Source organism: Cervus canadensis, chromosome 2, assembly GCF_019320065.1.
Source record: "Cervus canadensis isolate Bull #8, Minnesota chromosome 2, ASM1932006v1, whole genome shotgun sequence".
Classification (NCBI taxonomy): Eukaryota; Metazoa; Chordata; class Mammalia; order Artiodactyla; family Cervidae; genus Cervus; species Cervus canadensis.
This window is the reverse complement of record NC_057387.1, coordinates 968009-988937: the sequence shown is the minus strand read 5'-3', so window position 1 is coordinate 988937 and position 20929 is coordinate 968009. Positions and strand designations below refer to the sequence as shown.

Sequence of the window (20929 nt, the reverse complement as noted above, 5' to 3'; positions counted from 1 at the left end):
CTGCCAACTCGGCTATCGAACTCTCGCTTCTGCAGCTGTGTGGCTGGAATGAAAAGAGACTGACCATTAATTCCTGGGGGTAGAATCCCATTCACTGGGCTTTAGAATGCCTGGGAATAAAAGAAATATTGGGTCCCTATTTATTTGAGCTTGTACATGAGGCTAAGCATTATAAAAGTAGTTACTCAAAAAAAAAAAAAAAAAGATGTAGCTACTTTTTTCAAAGTGCCTACTGAACTATACAGGTGAGGCAAATGGGGATCAGACTAGGTGAGTGACTTGTCTTGGAAAACACAGCTATTAATTAGCAGAGCAGGAATTCAACCTTCAATCTGCTTCTGAAATAAAGGTTAGGCTAAGTTAATGAACTAGAAAACACTCTGGCATTAGGGCTATCAGTGTTTCAGAAAGGCAAGTCTTAGAAGACTCTACAGGGAAGAGGCCATGTTTCTAAGTGAAGTGAAGTGAAGTCGTTCAATCATGTCCGACTCTTTGCGACCCCATGGACTGCAGCCCACCAGGCCCCTCGGTCCATGGGATTTTCCAGGCATGAATACTGGAGTGGGTTGCCATTTCCTTCTCCAGGGGATCTTCCCAACCCAGGGATCGAACCCAGGTCTCCCGCATTGTAGGCAGACGCTTTGTGGTCTGAGCTACCAGGGAAGCCCAAGGCTTCCAAGGCTGGTACCCAAAGCAACAATCTTAAGTGCCTGAAAGTCTGCAGGGAGTGTTGGGATAAAGAGCAGAATTAGGGCAGTTCTTTGTAGTGTGAGCACACTCTCAACTGGATTCTTTTACCCATTTTTCCACATATCTCTCTTCACAGTGCTCATGATTACCTGGCCCACTGTCTCTTTCCCAGGGTGAGTTGGGTGAGGGTTTGGGGTGGGGTGGGGCATAAGGACACTGCAGAAAGACACAGAGGCATCCCTGTGGGCCAATCCTCTTCACACTCATAGGTCTCTGAAGGCTTCCCCCTTTTCTTCTCTGGGAGGGGTCCAGACCCAGAAGGGGCACCTAGCGCTGGTGACCAGTGTGTAAACTGGTAGCAGAGAGAGAAGCTGCTCCAGATTCCAGGTCCCCTGCCCCTTCCTTGCAGCTTTGTTTTCTTCAGCCTCTTTGCTGCTCAGGGAGCTGGGATGGCCCTGGGGGAGGGTTGCTATGTTGGGCCTATGGGAATCGGATGTTCGGGATCTTGCCCTTTGCTCTTAGAGTACACTTAGGAACAGCAAAAAAGGCCCTTTAGCAACAAGCAGTTTGTGGGAGATGAAATTCCACCAATCCAAATGCATCAATCCAATGGGGAAAGAAAAAGATTGCTACCGGGAGCTTGGAAAACTCTGCTTGGATTCCTTTTCTCCTCCTCCTCTACCTGATACACAGATGAGAGATGATCGATTGATAGTGGTCTCCTGAAAATGTGAGACTGAAGGTGGGCAGGAAGAGAGATGGCAGAGGGGGAGGTACTTGCGTTTGCAACACCAAGGTTTGGAGGCACTGCCTGAACAGTCTCTGAGGGGCGGGGAGGAGGGGAGTGGGAGAACCATTTACCCTCAGCGAGGGTCCTCCTTCTCCGCCCAGGAGCGCTGGGAAAACCAGGTATCCGGCGAATGCATTTCTTTTTAAATGAGCAGAGACAGGGGTAGAGATGTCTATAAAAGAAGTAAATAGAAAAGAGGGGAGATAAAAAGAATGAAAGAACCACTGTAACTTTTAGGGCAAGCGAAAAGAAAGAAGAGATGTTAAAGGGGGGCAGAGGTTGAGGAAAGACACCGAGCAAAGACCAGGGTCCTGGAGGAACTTCACGAGAAAGAGGGGCCAAACGACGGTCCCATCCCCATGTTTGGGCAGATTAATGGAGTCGTGGCTCCCTCGCTTGAGTCCTGCCCCGGGAGGGGACAGTATCTGTTTAGATTTGTGTCTAAATTTAAACCCTGATCGCTGGCCTCCTTCCCCAGCTCCCCACCCTCCCCGCCTCCTCTCTCTCCCCTCCCCTCCCTCCTCCTCCTCCTCCTTCCTAGTTCTCTAGCGCGGGGCTGGGGCGGCCAGCCGTCAGTCCTGCAGCCGGCGAGCCGGGCGCGCAGCCGCTCACTTGCGCTGTGCCCGCCGGAGCCGAACCCGGTCCAGGCGGGAGCAGAGCGCGGAGCGGGGATCGAGAAGCCGTGACGGAGCGAACGCGCGCCGTCGGCGCTGAGTCGGCACCTGAAGGACATGGAGGTAAAGGATCCCGTGGCGCGCGAGCAGGCTCCGAGCAGGGAGCACGAACGAGGCTGAGCGCTGCGGCACTCCGGAGGCTAGCCCCTGGCCTTTCCTAGGGGACCCCTCCCGGCGGGCAGGGAGTCGGCCGGGAAGACCTCGGGGAGAGGGGAGGGGCCTTTCTAGAGGCTCAGCTATTTTGCTTAGGGACTTAACATGCTTCAGAAGGGGAAAAAAAAAGTTAGGTGCTGTAGACTTTGTAAATGGACAAATGTGTGAGCAAAACCTCTTTAGAAATCAGAAGCCGCAGGATCTGAAGAGATGAATATTGAAAGAGAAACAGAGCTGTTACCCTGAGGCACAGCTCGTCTATGCGCTTCCCTTTTCGATGAAAATTGAACTTTTAAAAGTCCAGTCGCCCTCTTGCTTCTCAAGTCCCACTTTTGCCTGTCACATTTTTCAGAACTTTCTGGAAAGCCCCCCTCATGGGCAAATGGCACTATTTCTGATCAAACTTGAGACTTTCCTGTATGTCCCTGCATGCACTGGGGCGTGCTGGCTACATGTCTGTGGGGGGCTCCAGGGTGAGGCCCACCACTGCTCTGCCTGGGGTTTTCCTGGGACAGTTCCAGCCAGTGGGAGCCAGGAACCACCCTCCAGTGGAGGAGTGGCCAGTGTATTCCCCTCCTCACTGCCTTTTCCATATTTTGAGGCTCCCATAGATTTTCCCCTTGAAATAGACCTGACATTTAGCCCTAAGTCTATTTTAGCTAGATTTAGGCTTGCTTTTAAAAAGAAGAAAAGCAAAGGTGATTTCCACCGTTTTCAAAAGCTGAACTGCTGCTCCCAGTGCTGCCGTCAGCACTCTTCAGACTCACGTTTCTGCTAACTCTTGCCCGCTGCTGCTCTACACCAGAACTTGGGCTGGCTCTTCTAAGCAATCCCCCTGCCTGCAAAGGGCTGGGACTTCTCTGTGTGGGCAATAGGTCTGTCCTGGGCAGTTGCAGTCAAGGGTCCAGCTCTATCAGTTGTCTTACCTTCAGAGAGTCTTTATAAAGTACAGGGGCCCGTGGGATCCACCGGAGGCTAAGATGGACCCTCTGGAAACATCTGTAAACTGGGGGAACTCCGCGCAGATTAGGGTTCGGAAAGGGTGGAAGGGAAACCCAGCAATGGGTGTTCACCAGTCTACTCAAAGATAGCCGAGGGCAACGAGATCTTTTCTGGCTGCAGCTTCAGAACCAAGAAAGGAGATAGCTCTGGGAATGCCCATACGAACAAAGAAGATTCCCGGAGAAGGTGCTTTAAGAGTTGGTTTCCTCTTCTGACAGTACAGGGTGCCTCGGGCCTTAGCTAGAGGTGCAGTGTAATTTAGGACCTCTTTAATCTCCTGCGGAAATGGACGGGAGGTAATAGCAGAGCGAGTCTTAGGCTTAGAAGCAAATTGCTTACTGTTGGAGGGCCAGATTTGCTCTCAGAAGATGGGGATCCTCTCACAGGCACTTGCTGCTTCAGTTGAGGAAGGAACAGCGTGCGGCAGAGGCCCTGCAACTCGCCCGGGCAGCTTCCTGTGTGGAAGCGAGAAGAGAGGGGGTGAAAAGAGAAGTGAGTGGTGAAAAGAGAAGATCCTCCAGTCTATGAACAGAAGCATGTCGGTTCACACTGAGTCTGTCCAGGGCATGGATTTGCTGGCTGGCAGTGACTGCTTTTGAAGTTCTCTTGTCAAAATGCTTGAAAAAAAGCACTCCAACAGCTAACACTGGTAAAGGAAGTAAAGAGGAAACCAAGAGGCTGGAGACGTGACATTTCTTAGCCAGGAAGTGAACTTTTTCATGGTGGGACATGATATGCAGGAGTGGGATTTGGGAATTTCTGAAAAATCTCTGGGTAAAACTCTTTTGAGAGGTGAAACCCACTTTTGAGACATGCCATTATATTTGATGAGAAATGGAGCTACATTACTTCCCAGTACTAGTAATTTATAACCAGGCCAATAAGACTTACTCGACATTCATTCTCTAGGACCCATTTAACTTTTGGAAGTCTTTGGGGAATCTTTTTTTTTTAAGTTACTTTACTGTTATCAACAATATCAATCATTACTTCAGCCCTCTTTAAGCCCTCTGGAATAAACAAGATAGATGCCTTTTAAAAGCTCACAATCCAATAGGGAAAATAAGACTAACTTGTCATGTGCATAATTTTCAAATGCATAAGTGCCTTAAGGTATGGCATTTGCAGACCCTAAATTTTATAGTATTTCAGTATTTCTTACATTTCTGTGTAAGACTCAAAAGAAGTCTTAAAAGAAAGGTGGGTGGTGAGGAGGAGAAGCCATAAGAAGTGGTTGCGCGAAGAATATGCCAGCTTTGTGCAGGAAAGTAAGCCAGTTGGTTGGAAAGGAAGATGAAGAAGCAGAGAGAGAAAAAAAAATGAAAGTAATAAGATAAAAACCACAGGGCCTCCGAGTATAGTGAATGCTGACCAAGTGGGTGAGTGGGAGCTGGAATTCAAGCCACCTGGAAGAAAGGATTACTTTTCTTTGTAAAAACTCTCCTTGCCTAGCTGTACCCCAAAGGGATGCCTTTTTCTGATTCAGACAGAGGCTAGCTGCAGCCCTCAAAGCCAGATAGTGGATGGCCCTGGATTCTGCTCCTTGGACAGTAAGAAACTCTGAGTGGTGTTGAGTAAGATGACATCCACCTTGGAGCAGGGATGATATGGCAGAAATGCCAGTGTATAGAGTGAACAAGGAAACCAGACTCAAGAGCTACTCTGAGAGTCCAGGCATATTCTGACTTTGAGAGAGCAAGAAGGAAAAAAAATGGAAGAATAAAGACCATGTGTTCTATAAGAAACTGGAAATGATTCTGCGTTTGAGCTTGTCAGGGTGCCCAGGTGAGTAGGGTTCTCTGAGTTGCCAAGGAGAGTGGTGGTACTGGTTTTACACCTCTGTAATAAGCCTTTTGTAGTCAGCGACTGTCTTACTGGTCTTTAGGTCTCCAGAAGTTTGCACAGGGCCTAGATCATCATATAATTTCTTGAGACGAGCTTGCTTGATAAATGAATTAACAGAAACAGAGAACTCTTCCCCTCTCAGTCTGCAGCTCAAATATCTCCACCTTGGGAAGCCTGCACAGATGCCCTCAGACTCTACAGCACACTCAGGACACTTTTTTCAAACTGAATTAGAGTACTAGACAGACCTGTAACTGTCTGCTTACCTGGTTCTCTCCCTGGAAAATTCCTCAAGGACAGGGGCCATATATATCTAGTGCCTGATGGCACTCAAATGCTTGTTGAATGAGTAAATAAATGGTTGAAGATGGGAGAAAATCAGTTAAAACAGCAACAACAAGGTTTAGATATGTTGGTTTAGGTTGTTCTAACCAGGAATGTCCAGCCTACCATGAGAAGTACAGGCCTCTTATGATGAAAGTATGATTCTTCTCTAGAAGAGATGATAGGTGAAGTTACTCTGGATAGGAACTCAGAATGGAGAAGTGTATAGAAAAGAAAGAGCTGGAGACTTTGTACCTCAAAATCAAACCAGTACTCTTAGTTGCTTAAATACAAGTTGTAGGTACTACCGGATAACCTGAGAGTATTTTAAAAGGTTTAATTTTGCCACTGAACATGTAATGAATTTCTAATTTAGATGGAGACAGTTAATGAGCCCTTTTCTCTGAGGTAACTTCACAGTCCTTTCCAGATATTGTCATTCATCCATTTAGTCAGTATTTATTGAGCATTTATTATGTACTGGATCTTGTGTGATGAATGTTAGTTAAATATTCTCAGGCTATCATGTCGTCCTCACAGGTTATCAGTATTACTAATGACAGGTATGTGTGTATGTGTATATACTGGTACATATAGTGTATTCATTTTGCAACCTACTTTTTCCAATTTCTTTTTACTTCATTAATTGGGGGCGGGGGGGCGGTGTTGTGCCAGGAAGCTTGGAGTCCTAACCATTGGACCACCAGAGAATTCCCATACTTCATTAAATATTTTCTACCACAATTTCAGCAACAGCCTTCGCTGGTTTTGGACCCACCCACCCTCTCACTGAGTCGTATATTGGCCATAATAAGGGCTTGCTTGGCCTCTGAAAGCTGGAATTTGGCTCAGTGGACTTGCAGGCCTGCCCAAGTACCCCCCACATTCCTGTCTGGCTCCCACTCTGTGGGACCCTCAAAGTACCACTGGCTTCCTCCTAATAGACACTTCCATTCCCAGGACCACAATGACAGGGGAAAGTTCCAGCAGGCAGGCTGGAAGGGCCCGGGCGCTGTCACGGGAGGGGATGAGCACGCATTCCCGGAGCAGAGTCAGGTTTCAGAGCCCAGTACACAGCGTGGCTGCTCACGGCCAGGGGAGCCAGAAGCTGGCGAGTGCGGTTCCGTGGGAAATCTGAACGCTGGGAGCTCAGCTGCCCGGCAATCTTATCAAGGCCTCAAGAGAATGTTTTGGTTCCAGAGAAATCTGAAGGCAAATCTGCCATCCTAAAGTAATAGTTTTAGGTTTGCAGAATCAGCTTGACCACCTCTACTCAATTCATTAGAATCTAAACATCTCAGAGCTCTGGGTGGAATGAAACGATCTCTAACTGCCATATAGTGAAGGAGAAAACAAGACGGAGATTGAGGCTGCCTAGGGAATTAGGCACCACTGAACCTTTGGAAAGCTAGCAGTTTTTCTCTCACCTAGTTTTTCTCTAAGCCTAAACCTTAAGAGGTAGAATGGTCGGTTTCATTACAAAATAAATAGCCACCTCATTTTGGCCTTCAGAGTCAGGTAGATGTTTTTAATCACTCTGTGCAGACGATATAATGAAACTGCTAACACAGTACTAAGGCTTGGTCACAGCATCAGAATTATTGCTCTAGGGACGTAGAGGAGCTCGTCTACCCAGTGGATCTACCTGAGTCAGACACTGCCCTTATACCCTGATCTTTTGCGGTTTGAGCTCTCCATCTTTTTCCTTTTGGGTTTCCTAAATATCTATCTCCTGGGAATTGTGGGAAATGACTGCTGAGCTTATGAGATTCGTCTTGCATGAGTCAAACCTTATCTTGAGGGAATGGGCCTCTGCAATTGCGGCCCAGGACCTCCCTAGGAGAGGTGAGATGGGCTTTCAGGGCCTTTACATCTATAATGACCATCTGAGATGCCATCAGAGCCCATACTCAGTGGAGATGTTGGGGCCCCCAGGCTGGAAGCACTGAGAAGTCCTAGACCTTGGGGCTGGACATTCTCTTCAGCCGAGATGTCCCTAGCCCTGCATTTTGAACATGCATGCACCATATCAGAGCCACCTTCCTGGCCTTGGGGTAGCAATCACAACTCTTTCCTAAGGTAGATCTTCAATAATCGATAATAATTCATAGCATACAACACACTAGTTCTTTAATTAGGTCCAGCAGACATACATTGAGGCCATACTGCCTGCCAGGCAGTGGAAACAGGAAGATGAATGTTTCACCCTGCTGGTCTCTGAACAGCTCAGGTCTAAGAGCGGGGCCAGCACATATAGGCATATGCAGAACAGGGGTTTGAGTTCCCGTGGACAGAGGAGAGGCATCGTACCCAGCCTAGGGTTCAGAGGGGCTTCCTGTGAGAGACGGTTTCTACGTGGAGTCTGGAGGGATGGGTAGGAGTTGACCAAGTGCAGAAAACTGGGAAGTGCGTTCTAGTTGGAGGGAATGACAAGCAAAGCACTGATGCTGGAAACAACACTGTATGGGTTACAAGCAGGCCATTTCTGGAGAATAAATCAAGATAAAGGTATTTGAAGTTGGGGAGCTAGATGGGGGATATAGAGAAATAAAAGTTACAGTTCCTGTTATAAAAAGACCTCTGTTCTATTTGGGGAAACAAAATATACACATATGACACAACATAAAAAAAGTACAAGATTGAAGATAAGTTCTCAGGTGTGTGGGAATTCAAAGTCAGCGTCTCTAATGAGAGCTAGACAAAACTTGCTTCCTCTACTGGGGATTTCCCCTACAAGTGGGGCTCTTCCAAGGGCCCCTGGCAGCACCGGGGGTGCACAGCTAACAGGGGATTTCAGCCCAACGAGTAGCACACTCAGTCCAGAGCCTGCACCTAAAAGCTCTGGGGAGGAAATCCAATTTGAAATAGACCCCAGGCCCCAAGGGAATGCCTGTGGTCAAGCTCAACCAAAGCCGCCCCCACAGCCCTCCTGTCTTATCTGACAAAAAGAGGACTTGGGGAATTAACCACATTCACACAAAAAAATCTCCTCTTTCAGTTCACACATCCACCTACAGCCCCACTCCTACACTCCTCACACTGTGTTCACGCATCCTGTGCCTGCTCCAAAAAGCCAACATCTCTCCTCTCTGTCCAAAGGCAGCACAGGCACAAGCCGCGTGCCTCAGCTCAGGCTGGGTCCAGCAAAACAGTGCAGCAGAAACAAGACGCCAAGACTTGTGACTGCTGTTACACAACCCAAGCACCCACACCAGAGGTCACCGAGAATTCACATCTCACAACGTGCCATAGAGGGCTTCTGGCTTCCTTGGGGCCTCACTCCTAGACCCTCACCCGTGATCATTTATTCCAAGCATATGAGTCAAATGGACAATTCTCCTACCTTGATGGGGCCACCCCACCCCCACCTCCATGTCTGAAATACATTCCCAAGCTTCAGATTCGTGGCTTGTCTTACTTTCGAGATATGTTTTGATGGATAGTGCAAAATCCATTTCTCAGCATCCATACTGATAATTCAGTACTGAATATTCATTGGAAGGACTGATGCTGAAGCTGAACCTCCAATACTTTGGCCACCTGATGCAAAGAGCTGACTCATTGGAAAAGACCTTGATGCTGGGAAAGATTGAGGGCAGGAGGAGAAGGGGATGTCAGAGGATGAGATGGTTGGATGGCATCACCAACTCGATGGACATGAGTTTGAGCAAGCTCCAGGAGTTGGTGATACACAGGGAAGGCTGATGTGCTGCAGTCCATGGGGTCACAAAGAGTCGGACAGGACTGAGTGACTGAACTGAACTGATACTGATGTCAGCATAGGAGAAACCTGAAGCTTGCTGTCATGGTTGTTGAACCATGTTCTACAATCCACTTGTTGAACACCTTCTATATGCAGATGTTTTACATAAGTTTATCTTTTTAATCTTCATAAAGTCCTAAGGACTTCATAAAGTCCTATTCCATCTGTTTTATAGATGAGGGTGCTGAGGATTCAGTATGCCCAAGGTCTGGAAGGTGGTTACCATAAGTGCCAGCATTTGAACCCACCCTACTCGGTGGGATCCTGTGGCCCGGTTTCTTCCTCCTGTAATAGAGAGGCTCTGGCTGCCCACACAGTGCCCACGGCATGTGCTGACAGGGAGACCACACGCCCCTTGACCTGGCCAGTTCTCTTCCAGCTGAAGGCCATTGGGGAGGCCAGTGGCTCAAGGCTTGGGACTTCTAAGGTGTGGTACAGATTTACTCCGAGTCCTCATCTACACATCTGATAGGCTTCTGAAAGGCTCCACTTGTGTTTCTGAATGAAACTAGTGCCAACGTCTATGGCAAAAAGGAAGTTTAAGTAAAAATTCATTTTTATGGCTTAGAGTTTTGAGACCAAGAAGGAATATTAGCAGTTTCTTTCATTCCCTTCATTCTAAAGATGAGGAGGGATTCCCTGGTGGTCCAGTGATTAGGACTCCTTGCTTTCACTGCTGAGGGGCTGGGTTCAATTCCTGATTCTGGTTGGGGAGCTAAGATCCCACAAAATGTGTGGCATGACCAAAAAATGAGGAAACTGACATAAGTGATATACTGATGGTCACACTTAAAGTCAGTTAGTGGCAAAGTCAGAACTAAGATGAAGATCTTCTAGCTCCCAGCACAGGAACCTCCCTTCTACAGGGCATGTGTGATCCGTGTGTCTAAATAAGTTCATAATTACTTTATTGCCTCCACATGTCTGGGTACAGTCTTCTTGAGGCTTTCCAAGTCCATACCAGTGGTGCTTGGTTTCTAGGTTTTATCTGGCAATCCACTGGGGGGATGGTGGGGGTGGGAGGAGATGCGCAGAGAGAGGAGCAGCTATTATTATCACTGTCTTAAGCAACAAGTGCCAAGAGATCTTAAATTAAGATCTCTTAATTTAAGAGGGCGCCACCCCACTAGGGAGCGTACGGCATGGGTCTTCCAACCCTCAAAGGGTCTTTCTGGAGGAGTCTTTGGCCCCTGCCGCCTAGTCATTCCTGAATCTCCCCACAAAAGCCTAAATTGAAGTACTTGGGAGGACAAGAACAAGGATGATTCCAAGCCCATGTGGGATGAGTGGAAGACTCAGAGGGATGCTAGTAGTTTGAGTTACCCTCTAAAGCCAGTGGAGCTGGCAGATGCGTGAGTTTGCTAGGACCGCCATAACACATGACCACAAATGCAGTCTCAGAAATCTATTCTCTCACAGTTCTGGAGGACAGATATCTGAACCCATGATGTCACAGGAGACCCTAGGGGAGAATCCATTCCACACCTTCTAGAACTTCTGGTGGTTGCCAGCTTTCTTGGCTATGGTCATTGTAATCTTTGCCTCATGTTCCCTTTACCTGCTACTTCGTGAGTCTCTTCTACCCTGTGAGTCTCTTGTGTGTCATTGGATTTAGGACCCACACTGATAAACCAGGATGATTTCCTCATCTCAGAATCCTTAACTACATCTGCAAAGATCCTTTTACTAAATAAGGTAACATTTACAGGTTCCAGAGATTGGGAAGTGATATATTTGAGGGGGGGGGGGGCACCATTTAGCTCATGACAGCAGTCAACCTGCTCTTCTTTATAAGGGCAGGAGACTTCGGGCTTGGTAGGTCAAGCCTTGATTATTGCTAGGCTCTCCTGTGACACTCCTCCCCCTACTGTCCTGAGGGTGAATAGTGGTGGTGTAGTCACTAAGTCATGTCCGACTCTTATGACCCCAGGGACTCCTCTGTCCAGGGCATTTCCCAGGCAAGCATACTGGAGTGGGTTGCCATGAACAGCCAATTCATTGATTCTTGTTGTGAGCCTAATTTCCTGCCTCTGGGGTAGCCCACACACATATATATACTGTACTGGCATGAGTGACAGCCAGAGCCCTCTCTACTCAGAGCTGCAGTCGGGAGAGGAGGGAGGAGGCCTGCAGTGCTGGAGCTCCTCTCCATGGGGCCGTGAGGGTCTGCAGGGCTGGGGCTGCTCTCCATGGGGCCGTGAGGGTCTGCAGGGCTGGGGCTCCTCTCCATGGGGCCGTGAGGGTCTGCAGGGCTGGGGCTGCTCTCCATGGGGGTTGTGAGGGTCTGCAGGGCTGGGGCTCCTCTCCATGGGGGCTGTGAGGGTCTGCAGGGCTGGGGCTGCTCTCCATGGGGGTTGTGAGGGTCTGCAGGGCTGGGGCTCCTCTCCATGGGGCCGTGAGGGTCTGCAGGGCTGGGGCTGCTCTCCATGGGGGTTGTGAGGGTCTGCAGGGCTGGGGCTCCTCTCCATGGGGCCGTGAGGGTCTGCAGGGCTGGGGCTGCTCTCCATGGGGGTTGTGAGGGTCTGCAGGGCTGGAGCTCCTCTCCATGGGGCCGTGAGGGTCTGCAGGGCTGGGGCTGCTCTCCATGGGGGTTGTGAGGGTCTGCAGGGCTGGGGCTCCTCTCCATGGGGCCGTGAGAGTCTGCAGGGCTGGGGCTGCTCTCCATGGGGCCATGAGGGTCTGCAGGGCTGGGGCTGCCCTCCATGGGGGTTGTGAGGGTCTGCAGTGCTGGAGCTCCTCTCCATAGGGCTTTTAGGGTCTGCAGGGCTGGGGCTCCTCTCCATGGAGCCATAAGAGCCGTCTCTCTCTGCTCTGGTCCCTTTCCCATGGGATAACTATGGTGTCAGCAGGTTGAGAAGAGCTACTTAAGATTATGTGGGATCATCTCTACCTTCAGAGAGGATTGTGTCTAGCAAGATTATAGAATTATATTTTATATGATCTCATTTGATATTCAGTTATCAAATACCTTATTCATGCATTCTTCCATTGATTCATTTAAGTTTCCCTGGTGGCTCAGTGATAAAGAATCTGCCTGCCAGTTTTGGAAACACAGAGAATAGATTTGTGAACACTGGTGGTGGGCAGAGGGTGGGGGAAGGAGAGGGTAGAATGAATGGAGAGAATAATATAGAAATATGTACACTATCTTACGTAAAATTGATAGCCAGTTTGCTGTATGACCCAAACTGGGGCTCTGTGACAACCTAGAAAGGTGGGATGGGGTGGTAGGTGGGAGGGAGGGGACATATGTATACCTATGGCTGATTCATGTTAATATATGGCAGAAACCAACACAATATTGTAAAGCAATTATCCTTCAATTAAAAATAAATAGAATTTTTTAAAAAGACCCAACATAGCCAAAAATAAATAAAATTAAAAATAAAATGAGCTAAAATAAATAAATTAATTAATTAAAGTGTTAAAAACAAAAAGAAGAATCCACCTGCCAGTGAAGGAGATGCAAGTTTGATCGCTGGGTCAGGAAGATCCTCTGGAGAAGGAAATGGCAAACCACTCCTGTATTCTTGCCTGGGAAATCCCACAAGTGGAGGAGCCTGGAGGGCTGCAGTCCATGGAGTTACAAAAGAGCTTACACAACTTAGCAATGAAACAACACAACTGAGCAGTTACCAGATGAGAATTTATAAGACACAGTACCTGTTCTCAAGATCTGCACAGTCTGGGGTGAAATAAAAGCAATGATTACAGAACAGTGTGATTGGCCCTGTAAAGGCAGTGTGTAAACAGTCTGATTGGACTAGTGAGGACAGGTAGCAGTCCAGGCAGCTGGTGTCACTATAAGACAATTCCATAGTCTTAGTGGCTGAAAAGAATGAAAGCTGTTTCTCACTCTGTGAGGCGATGCCTGGGGGCTCTGCTTAATGTTGTTGTTGTCCTCCTGGAACCCTGGTTGACAGAGCAGCTACCATAAAGCACATTATCAGTTGTCACAGCAGATGGGGGAAGAGCTCTGGAGGACTTGTCCTGGCCATGACTCCGGCCTGAAAGGATTGGAACTAACCACATTCAGCTCAACCACAGGGAGGAGGAAGTGCAGGCCTCCCACATGCCTCAAGTGATGAGAGAGCTTGACATGTTTCCTGAACATCATTCAGGTCCTGGTGAAATCTTAGAAGACTTCACAGAGCAGATGACCTTTGAGCTAGTCTGGAAGTTAGACTGTTGTGTCTTTCAGGTTGACAAAGATGTGAAGGCTGAGGAAGAAAGCATTAATCTGTGCTCACTCAGGGCTCACTCGAGACTTACACTACTCTTATGGTCAGAGATGTTCTTCCTGATTAAAACAAAAGCTGCTTTGCAAGCATAAAAAAAAACACTTTTAGTGATTTTAGTTGTTACTCATGCTCTGAGGTATGACTAAGAGGGGCAGGTAGATTTGAAAGAGAAGTCAGGGGGTGAATATATGCCCTGTATCTATGGGTAAACATATTTCTTTATAGTCCAACTCTCACATCTATACATGACTACTGGAAAAACCATAGCTTTGACTAGACAGACCTTTGTTGGCAAAGTTATGTCTCTAATTTTTAATATGCTGTCTAGGTTGGCCATAACTTTTCTTCCAAGGAGTAAGTGTCTTTTAATTTCATGGCTACAGTCACCATCTCCAGTGATTTTGGAACCCCCCAAAATAAAGTCTCTCACTGTTTCTGCTATTTCCCCATCTATTTGCCATGAAGTAATGGGACTGGATGCCATGATCTTAGTTTTCTAAATGTTGACTTTCAAGCCAACTTATTCACTCTCCTCTTTCACTTTCATCAAGAGGCTGTTTAGTTCCTCTTCGCTTTCTGCCATAAGTGTGGTGTCATCTGCATATCTGAGGTTATTGATATTTCTCCTTGCAATCTTTATTCCAGCTTGTGCTTCCTCCAGCCCAGCATTTCTCATGATGTACTCTGCATATAAGTTAAATAAGCAGGGTGACAATATACAGCCTTGACGTACTCTTTTCCCTGTTTGGAACCAGTCTGTTGTTCCATGCCCAGTTCTAACTGTTGCTTCCTGACCTGCATACAGATTTCTCAAGAGCCAGGTCAGGTGGTCTGGTATTCCCATCTCTTTAGGAATTTTCCACAGTTTGTTGTGATCCACACAGTCAAAAGCTTTCACATAGTCAATGAAGCAGAAATAGATGTTTTTTCTGGAACTCTCTTGCTTTTACGATGACCCAACGAATGTTGGCAATTTTGTCTCTGGTTCCTCTGCCTTTTCTAAATCCAGCTTGAACATCTGGAAGTTCACAGTTCACGTACTGTTGAAGCCTGGCTTGGAGAATTTTGAGCATTCCTTTACTAGCATGTGAGATGAGTACAATTGTGTGGTAGTTTGAGCACTCTTTGGCATTGCCTTTCTTTGGGACTGGAATGAAAATGGACCTTTTCCAGTCCCGTGGCCTCTGCTGAGTTTTCCAAATTTGCTGGCATATTGAGTGCAGCACTTTCACAGAATCATCTTGTAGGATTTGAAATAGCTCAACTGGAATTCTATCACCTCCACTAGCTTTGTTCATAGTTATGCTTCCTAAGGCCCACTTAACTTTGCATTCCAGGATGTCTGGCTCTAGGTGAGTGATCACACCATTGTGGTTATCTGGGTCATGAAGATCTTTTTTGTATAGTTCTTTGTATTCTTGCTACCTCTTCTTAATATCTTCTGCTTCTGTTAGGTCCATACCATTTCTGTCCTTTATTGTGTCCATCTTTGCATAAAATGTTCCCTTGGTATCTCTAATTTTCTTGAAGAGATCTCTAGTCTTTCCTATTTTATTGTTTTCCTCTATTTCTTTGCACTGATCACTGAAGAAGGCTTTCTTATCTCTCCTTGCTATTCTTTGGAACTCTGCATTCAAATGGGTATATCTTTCCTTTTCTCCTTTGCTTTTTGCTTCTCTTCTTTCCTCAGCTATCTGTAGGGCCTCCTCAGACAGCCATTTTGCTTTTTGGCATTTCTTTTTCTTGGGGATGGTCTTGATCCCTGTCTCCTGTCCAATGTCATGAACCTCCGTTCATAGTTCTTCAGGCACTCTGTCTATCAGATCTAATCCCTTGAAACTATTTTTCACTTCCACTATATAATCGTAAGGGATTTGATTTAGGTCATACCTGAATGGTCTAGTGGTTTTCCCTACTTTCTTCAATTTAAGTCTGAATTTGAAGCTGAAACTCCAATACTTTGGCCACCTGATGCAAAGAGCTGGCTCATTTGAACAGACCCTGATGATGAACAGAAAGATTGAGGGCGGGAGGAGAAGGGGATGACAGAGGATGAGATGGTTGGATGGCATCACCGACTCAATGGACATCAGTTTGAATAATCTCCAGGAGTTGGTGATGGAAAGGGAGGCCTGGCATGCTGCAGTCCATGGGGTCGCAAAGAGTCGGACATGTCTGAGCGACTGAACTGAACTGAGCTGATACCTGAATGGTCTAGTGGATTTCCCTACTTCCTTCAATTTAAGTCTGAATTTGGCAATAAGGAGTTCATGATCTGAGCCACAGTCAGCTCCCAGTCTTGTTTTTTCTGACTGTATAGAGCTTCTCCATCTTTGACTGCAAAGAATATAGTCAGTTTGATTTCGGTGACGACCATCTGCTGGTGTCCATGTGTAGAGTCTTCTCTTGTGTTGTTGGAAGAGGGTGTTTGCTATGACAAGTGTGTTCTCTTGGCACAATTCTAATAGCCTTTGTTCTGCTTCATTCTGTACTCCAAGGTCAAATTTGCCTGTTACTCCAGGTGTTTCTTGACTTCCTACTTTTGCATTCCAGTCCCCTATAATGAAAGGACATCTTTTTTGGGTGTTAGTTCTAGAAGGTCTTGTAGGTCTTCATAGAACTGTTCGACTTCAGCTTCTTCAGCATTTCTGATCGTGGCATAGACTTGGATTACTGTGATATTGAATGGTTTTCCTCGGAAACGAACAGAGATCATTCTGTCGCTTTTGAGATTGCATCCAAGTAGTACATTTTGGACTCTTTTGTTGACTATGATGGCTACTCCATTTCTTCTAAGGGATTCTTGCTCATGGTAGCAAATATAATGGTCATCTGAGTTAAATTCACCCATTCCAGTCCATTTTAGTTTAGATTGGATTGTTGCGAGGCTTAAGTGAATTAATGCCATCATACCTCAGTATTCACAGGAAATTGGTTCCAGGAGCCCCCCGACCCCCCTCAGAGTCTGTGAATGCTCAAGTCCGTATATAAAATGGTGTAGTTGTTATTATTCAATCATGTCAGTTGTGTCCGACTCTTTGTAACTATGCACATCGTCCTGTATACTTTAAATCATCTCTAGATTACTTATAATAGTTAATACAATGTAAAAGCTGTGTAAATAGTTGCTGACACTTGGCAAGTTCAAATTTTGCTCTTTGGAACTTTCTGAAGTTTTTTTTCTGAATATTTTTGATCCACAGTTGGTTTAATCTAAGGGTGCAGAACCTGTGGAATTGAAGGGCCAACTGTACTTGTGTAAAGCATTTAGAATAGTGCCTGGCACATGTTTTATGGGAAATGATTGTCATTTGAATAAGTAGTCATTTTAAAAGAGATTGGCCTCTTTTGTTTTTGACTGTTACCCTGAACGGACGAGAGGACACCCGAAGTTCTCCAGCCTGAGAGGGTGGGGGTGGAGGGCTGTTAGTGCACACCGCATACCACCTCTCCTGGCGGTGCACTCCAGACTCCTAAATGCAGTTGGTGTTTGGAACCAGTGCTTTAAGAGTACCCACGTAAGTCCAGACTAGAACCAACGTAACAGCTCTGTGGGAGCCTTAGGCATGGAATAGCAAATCCAAGCTTCAGGCTCACAGGCACCCAAGGCCTGCCAGAAGAAAGTGTCATTAGCTCAATAAATGCATTTCAAAGAAAGGGAGACAGCAAATGTAGTCTATGGTTCACTCTGGTATAGCAGGGGAAATGAGGAGGTAGGAAAAAGGAAGAAGACAGTCCAACTGAAGTATAATTTCCCTTCCTATCCTCCTTCTGTCATTAGTCACCTCTTCCCTGACCTGTCCTCACCTTTCACACCTGCATGAGAGGCTCTGCTGGGGAGCTGAACAGGGTGGGATACCATGATTGCAAAGACACCTCCAGGGATTGGAGGCTGAGAAGGTAACCATGCAGAGCCCTTCTCAGCTAACGTCCTTCTCAGCTGACATATATCCTGAGCTTTCTGCTGGACTGGAGGAGTTGAGTGCCTTCATATACCAACGAGGGCGCCCCTGGTGGCTTAGTGGTTGAGAATTCACCTGCCAGTGTGGGAGACACAGTTTTGATCGCTGGGTAGGGAAGATCCCCTGGAGATGGAAATGGCAACCCATTCCAGTATTCTTGCCTGGGAAATCCCACGGACAGAGGAGCCTGGCAGGCCACAGTCCATGGGGTAGCAGAGTCCAACATGACTTAGCAACTAAGCAACATATACCAACAAGGGTATTCTGATTTCTCAAATAGTCAAGGTTGCTCAACCTTCTCTGAACTCATCCTGCCAAAATAATTACTTGTATTACAAAGGGTTTGGTTTTTTTTTTGTAACATGGGCTCAGAGCAGGTTGAATTACCTTACCTGTAGTGGAGCTTCAGTACACTTTGCATCCCAGGTCTTTCCCAAGGGGCACCTCCAGGGTCAGGCCACTGGGCTCTGTCATTGGCCTTGGCTTGTTAGACACTTTTGTTCATGAATGACTTGAATGAAAAATAGAAAGAAACCAGACGACCCACAGCTGGGATAGTTAATATGATACATGACATATTCAAGTTCAAAATGATTTATATAGGATGGGATGCCAGGCCAAAACCAACATAATGAAATTAAACAGGGATGAACTTCAAGTCCTTTGCTTGGCTTTGGAATGTCAGGCACCAGGGTAGGACAGACCTGGCTTGGAAATACTTATTTGTTTAGTCAATTCCACATATATTTATCAGGACCACTGTGTGAAAGATGCTGTCTGAACCCTCAAAGGGAGTCTGATATAAACATGATATCTCAAAATGCTAAAGGTTTGGTAGTGGTTGGGGGAGGCGATATGCATCTCTGCATAAACACAAGGTACACAGTATGAAGTGTCATGCAAGTGACAAGACGCAGGGCTGGGATACCTTCTCAGAGACAGCTCATGCTCAGCTGGTGGTGCCACTGGAGGAGGCTTCATGGGAGAGGCTCACAGTGGGACTGAAAACCAGGAAGATTCTGTCTCTCCTTTTTTTTTAAGCAGGTAGCTATAGTGAAGGAGAAAGAAGTAACGGTGGTGGTCAGCTAATGTGACACATTGGGGGAGTGGGGAGCTATGAGTACCCTAAGTGACTGGTGGGCATGTGTGTACACACATGTGCCTGGGTATGTGCCCATGGGAGTGGGGAGGGGATGAAGCCAGACTGTGCACGGACCAGAAAGACAGTGTTGATAACTTGGGCTTTCTTAGGTGGTATTGCAGGTCTTTGAAAAGTGGGAGACTCCTGGGATCAAAGGAGCACTGGTATCTGTTCAACTGGCCCCAGAGTGTAGGATGAATGGATGGGAGATTGGAGAGGCCAGAATACCAGTTGAGAGGCTAAAACACCAGTGGAAGAAGGCCTTGAGATTGGAAAGGCAAAGAAACTGCAGAATAAACTGAAGCAAGGACTCACATATTTGGCCTTTGTTGGGAGGCTGCCACAGGGGTGGGAGTTAGACAGAAAGTGATCAGAGTGACTGCATTTTCAGGAAGAAGAATTGTGCTGGTTTGGGAGGGAGACTGTGTTTTGGTTGATGTCTTGGCAGGACATTCCAAGTTGGAAATTCAGAACTGGCGCGTGGCAAGGCAGCAGGCTGAGACAGCTTCAGCGGTCTTCTGCACAGAAGTGGTCTCTGTGGCCGGCACAGTGAGAGGCCACTGTACAGTGAGGAGCAGGCCGAGGACAACGCTGTGGGTGTCCCTCAGGCTTGAGGAGCCCAGGACGACTAAGGACAGTGAAGGAACAGTTCATGTGCAGAGGGTTGGGAGTTTTAGCTGATCACAAGCTTCCCACAACCTAGTCCTTTTTTTCTTTTTTTAAGAAAAGACTCAATCCCAGGCTTTATGTCTGTATCCCACAAATGTAGGACTTAAACTTTTTTATCCTGCCCAGGTGTCCTCCCGGGACGCTGTGTGGTCCCATCTCCTTTCCCCTAACTCTCTATCAGTCGGGAACAGAGGCCTTGAGGGGATGGGCCTCCTCAGTACTTTGAGACTGTGACCTGGAAGTGCAGATGTGGTGCCTGAGGTACAGAGAAAGGAGGGAAAGGGAAGGATTATTAATCCATTGGGTAAAGGCCCTCTAAATGCTTTTAGTGGCAATCAGGTTACAGGTCTCACATCAGAAAATTTATAGACCCATCCACAGCCTCATGCTGGAAAGGTATGAATGAAGCCTATTCTTCTTATTATTATTTTAAAAACAATGATAAAGCCACAATCAACAACAACAACAAAAAAATCCTTTTTAGCAAATCCTAGGATTTGGTGTTCAAGGGTTTCTCTTTAGTTTCAAAACTATTACTTTATTTTTAAGCTAATATTAAACATTTTAAGGTAAAATTGTTAAAACTTTCCTTCTAACACAACTATGTTTTCTTCTTGATCCCTTCTCATCCTCAATTTTACCCCCTTTATCATTTAAAAAAAAAAAAACTGGGAGAAAAAGACAATTCCACTTAATATAACTGCTTCCAGTTTCATGTCTGTATTATTTCTAGCCATATATGTAATTCTTAAAAAATTATAATCGGTGTCTATGCAACTCTGAACTCTGTCTTTTCACCTAATGTTATTTCCTTTTTCTGTATAGTCATATTTTCACTTAAAATGTCTGCATGATATTCTGTTACACAAATGTACTATCATTTGTTTAATCATTTTTCTATTTTGGGACATGGCATTTGCTTTCCTTTTCTCCTTGTTGTAAATAACATGGCTATAAACAGTACATGTATCTTTTTTTCTTCTCTTGGATTATTTCTTTGGAAGCAATTCCCGGGAGTGAAATGATTAGGCCAAAGGATATGAATGCTTTTATGGCTCTTGATAAATGCTACCAAATTATCCCTGGGCTGCCTTCCTTCTGCAAAGGCTCTCTGTACCTAGTATATAAATTGCAGGCTAAGTGAGATGTGCCAGGAAGGGAACGTGAGGTGACAGTACCCCATGGAGTCTGGTTCAGTCCAGGGCCCCATCTTCCCACTGTATTCTTGTGGGTCCCCCCCCACCACCACCAGCAAGGAGGAGGGGAGGGCTGGAAAGGGGTGTGGACACCCTGGGAAATGAAGCAACCGTCTGGACTTCCTACTGGAGCAGCTGCAGATAAGGGGGAAATTACGTACCTGGCAGAGTGAGCCAGGGGACACTCAGAACTTCACCCACACTCAGAATTTCACCCACAGATCAAGGATGGAGGCAGAATAGTCTGTTTGAGCTGGCCTCTAGGAAGCAATGATTGGACTTGCTCCTAGGAGATCCCTTGCCATCATGGGCAAGGATGGTCTGGGTCAGGAAGAAGAAGCAATCGCCACTCACTCCCTTGCTTAATAAAGATTCCATGTGTGCCCACTGTGTCAGGGTCTATGCTGGGAATTCTGGACCCAAAAGGAAATAAAACTGGGATACTTCCCTCAGAGAGCTTGCAGTCTAGTAAGGAATTC

At 46.5% G+C, this 20929-nt stretch overlaps 1 protein-coding gene across 2 annotated transcripts in view; it reads left to right on the top strand.

Annotated features, from left to right (window-relative positions):
• Positions 1-2015: 2015 nt before the first annotated feature.
• RCSD1 (RCSD domain containing 1) overlaps positions 2016-20929 on the top strand; it is a 72821-nt gene continuing 53907 nt past the window's right edge. For both annotated transcript variants that reach the window (XM_043450145.1, XM_043450136.1), the window contains exon 1: positions 2016-2217. In XM_043450145.1, coding sequence (XP_043306080.1) covers positions 2212-2217 — 6 coding nt within the window. In that variant the 5' untranslated portion in view covers positions 2016-2211. The remainder of the gene's footprint in view (positions 2218-20929) is intronic.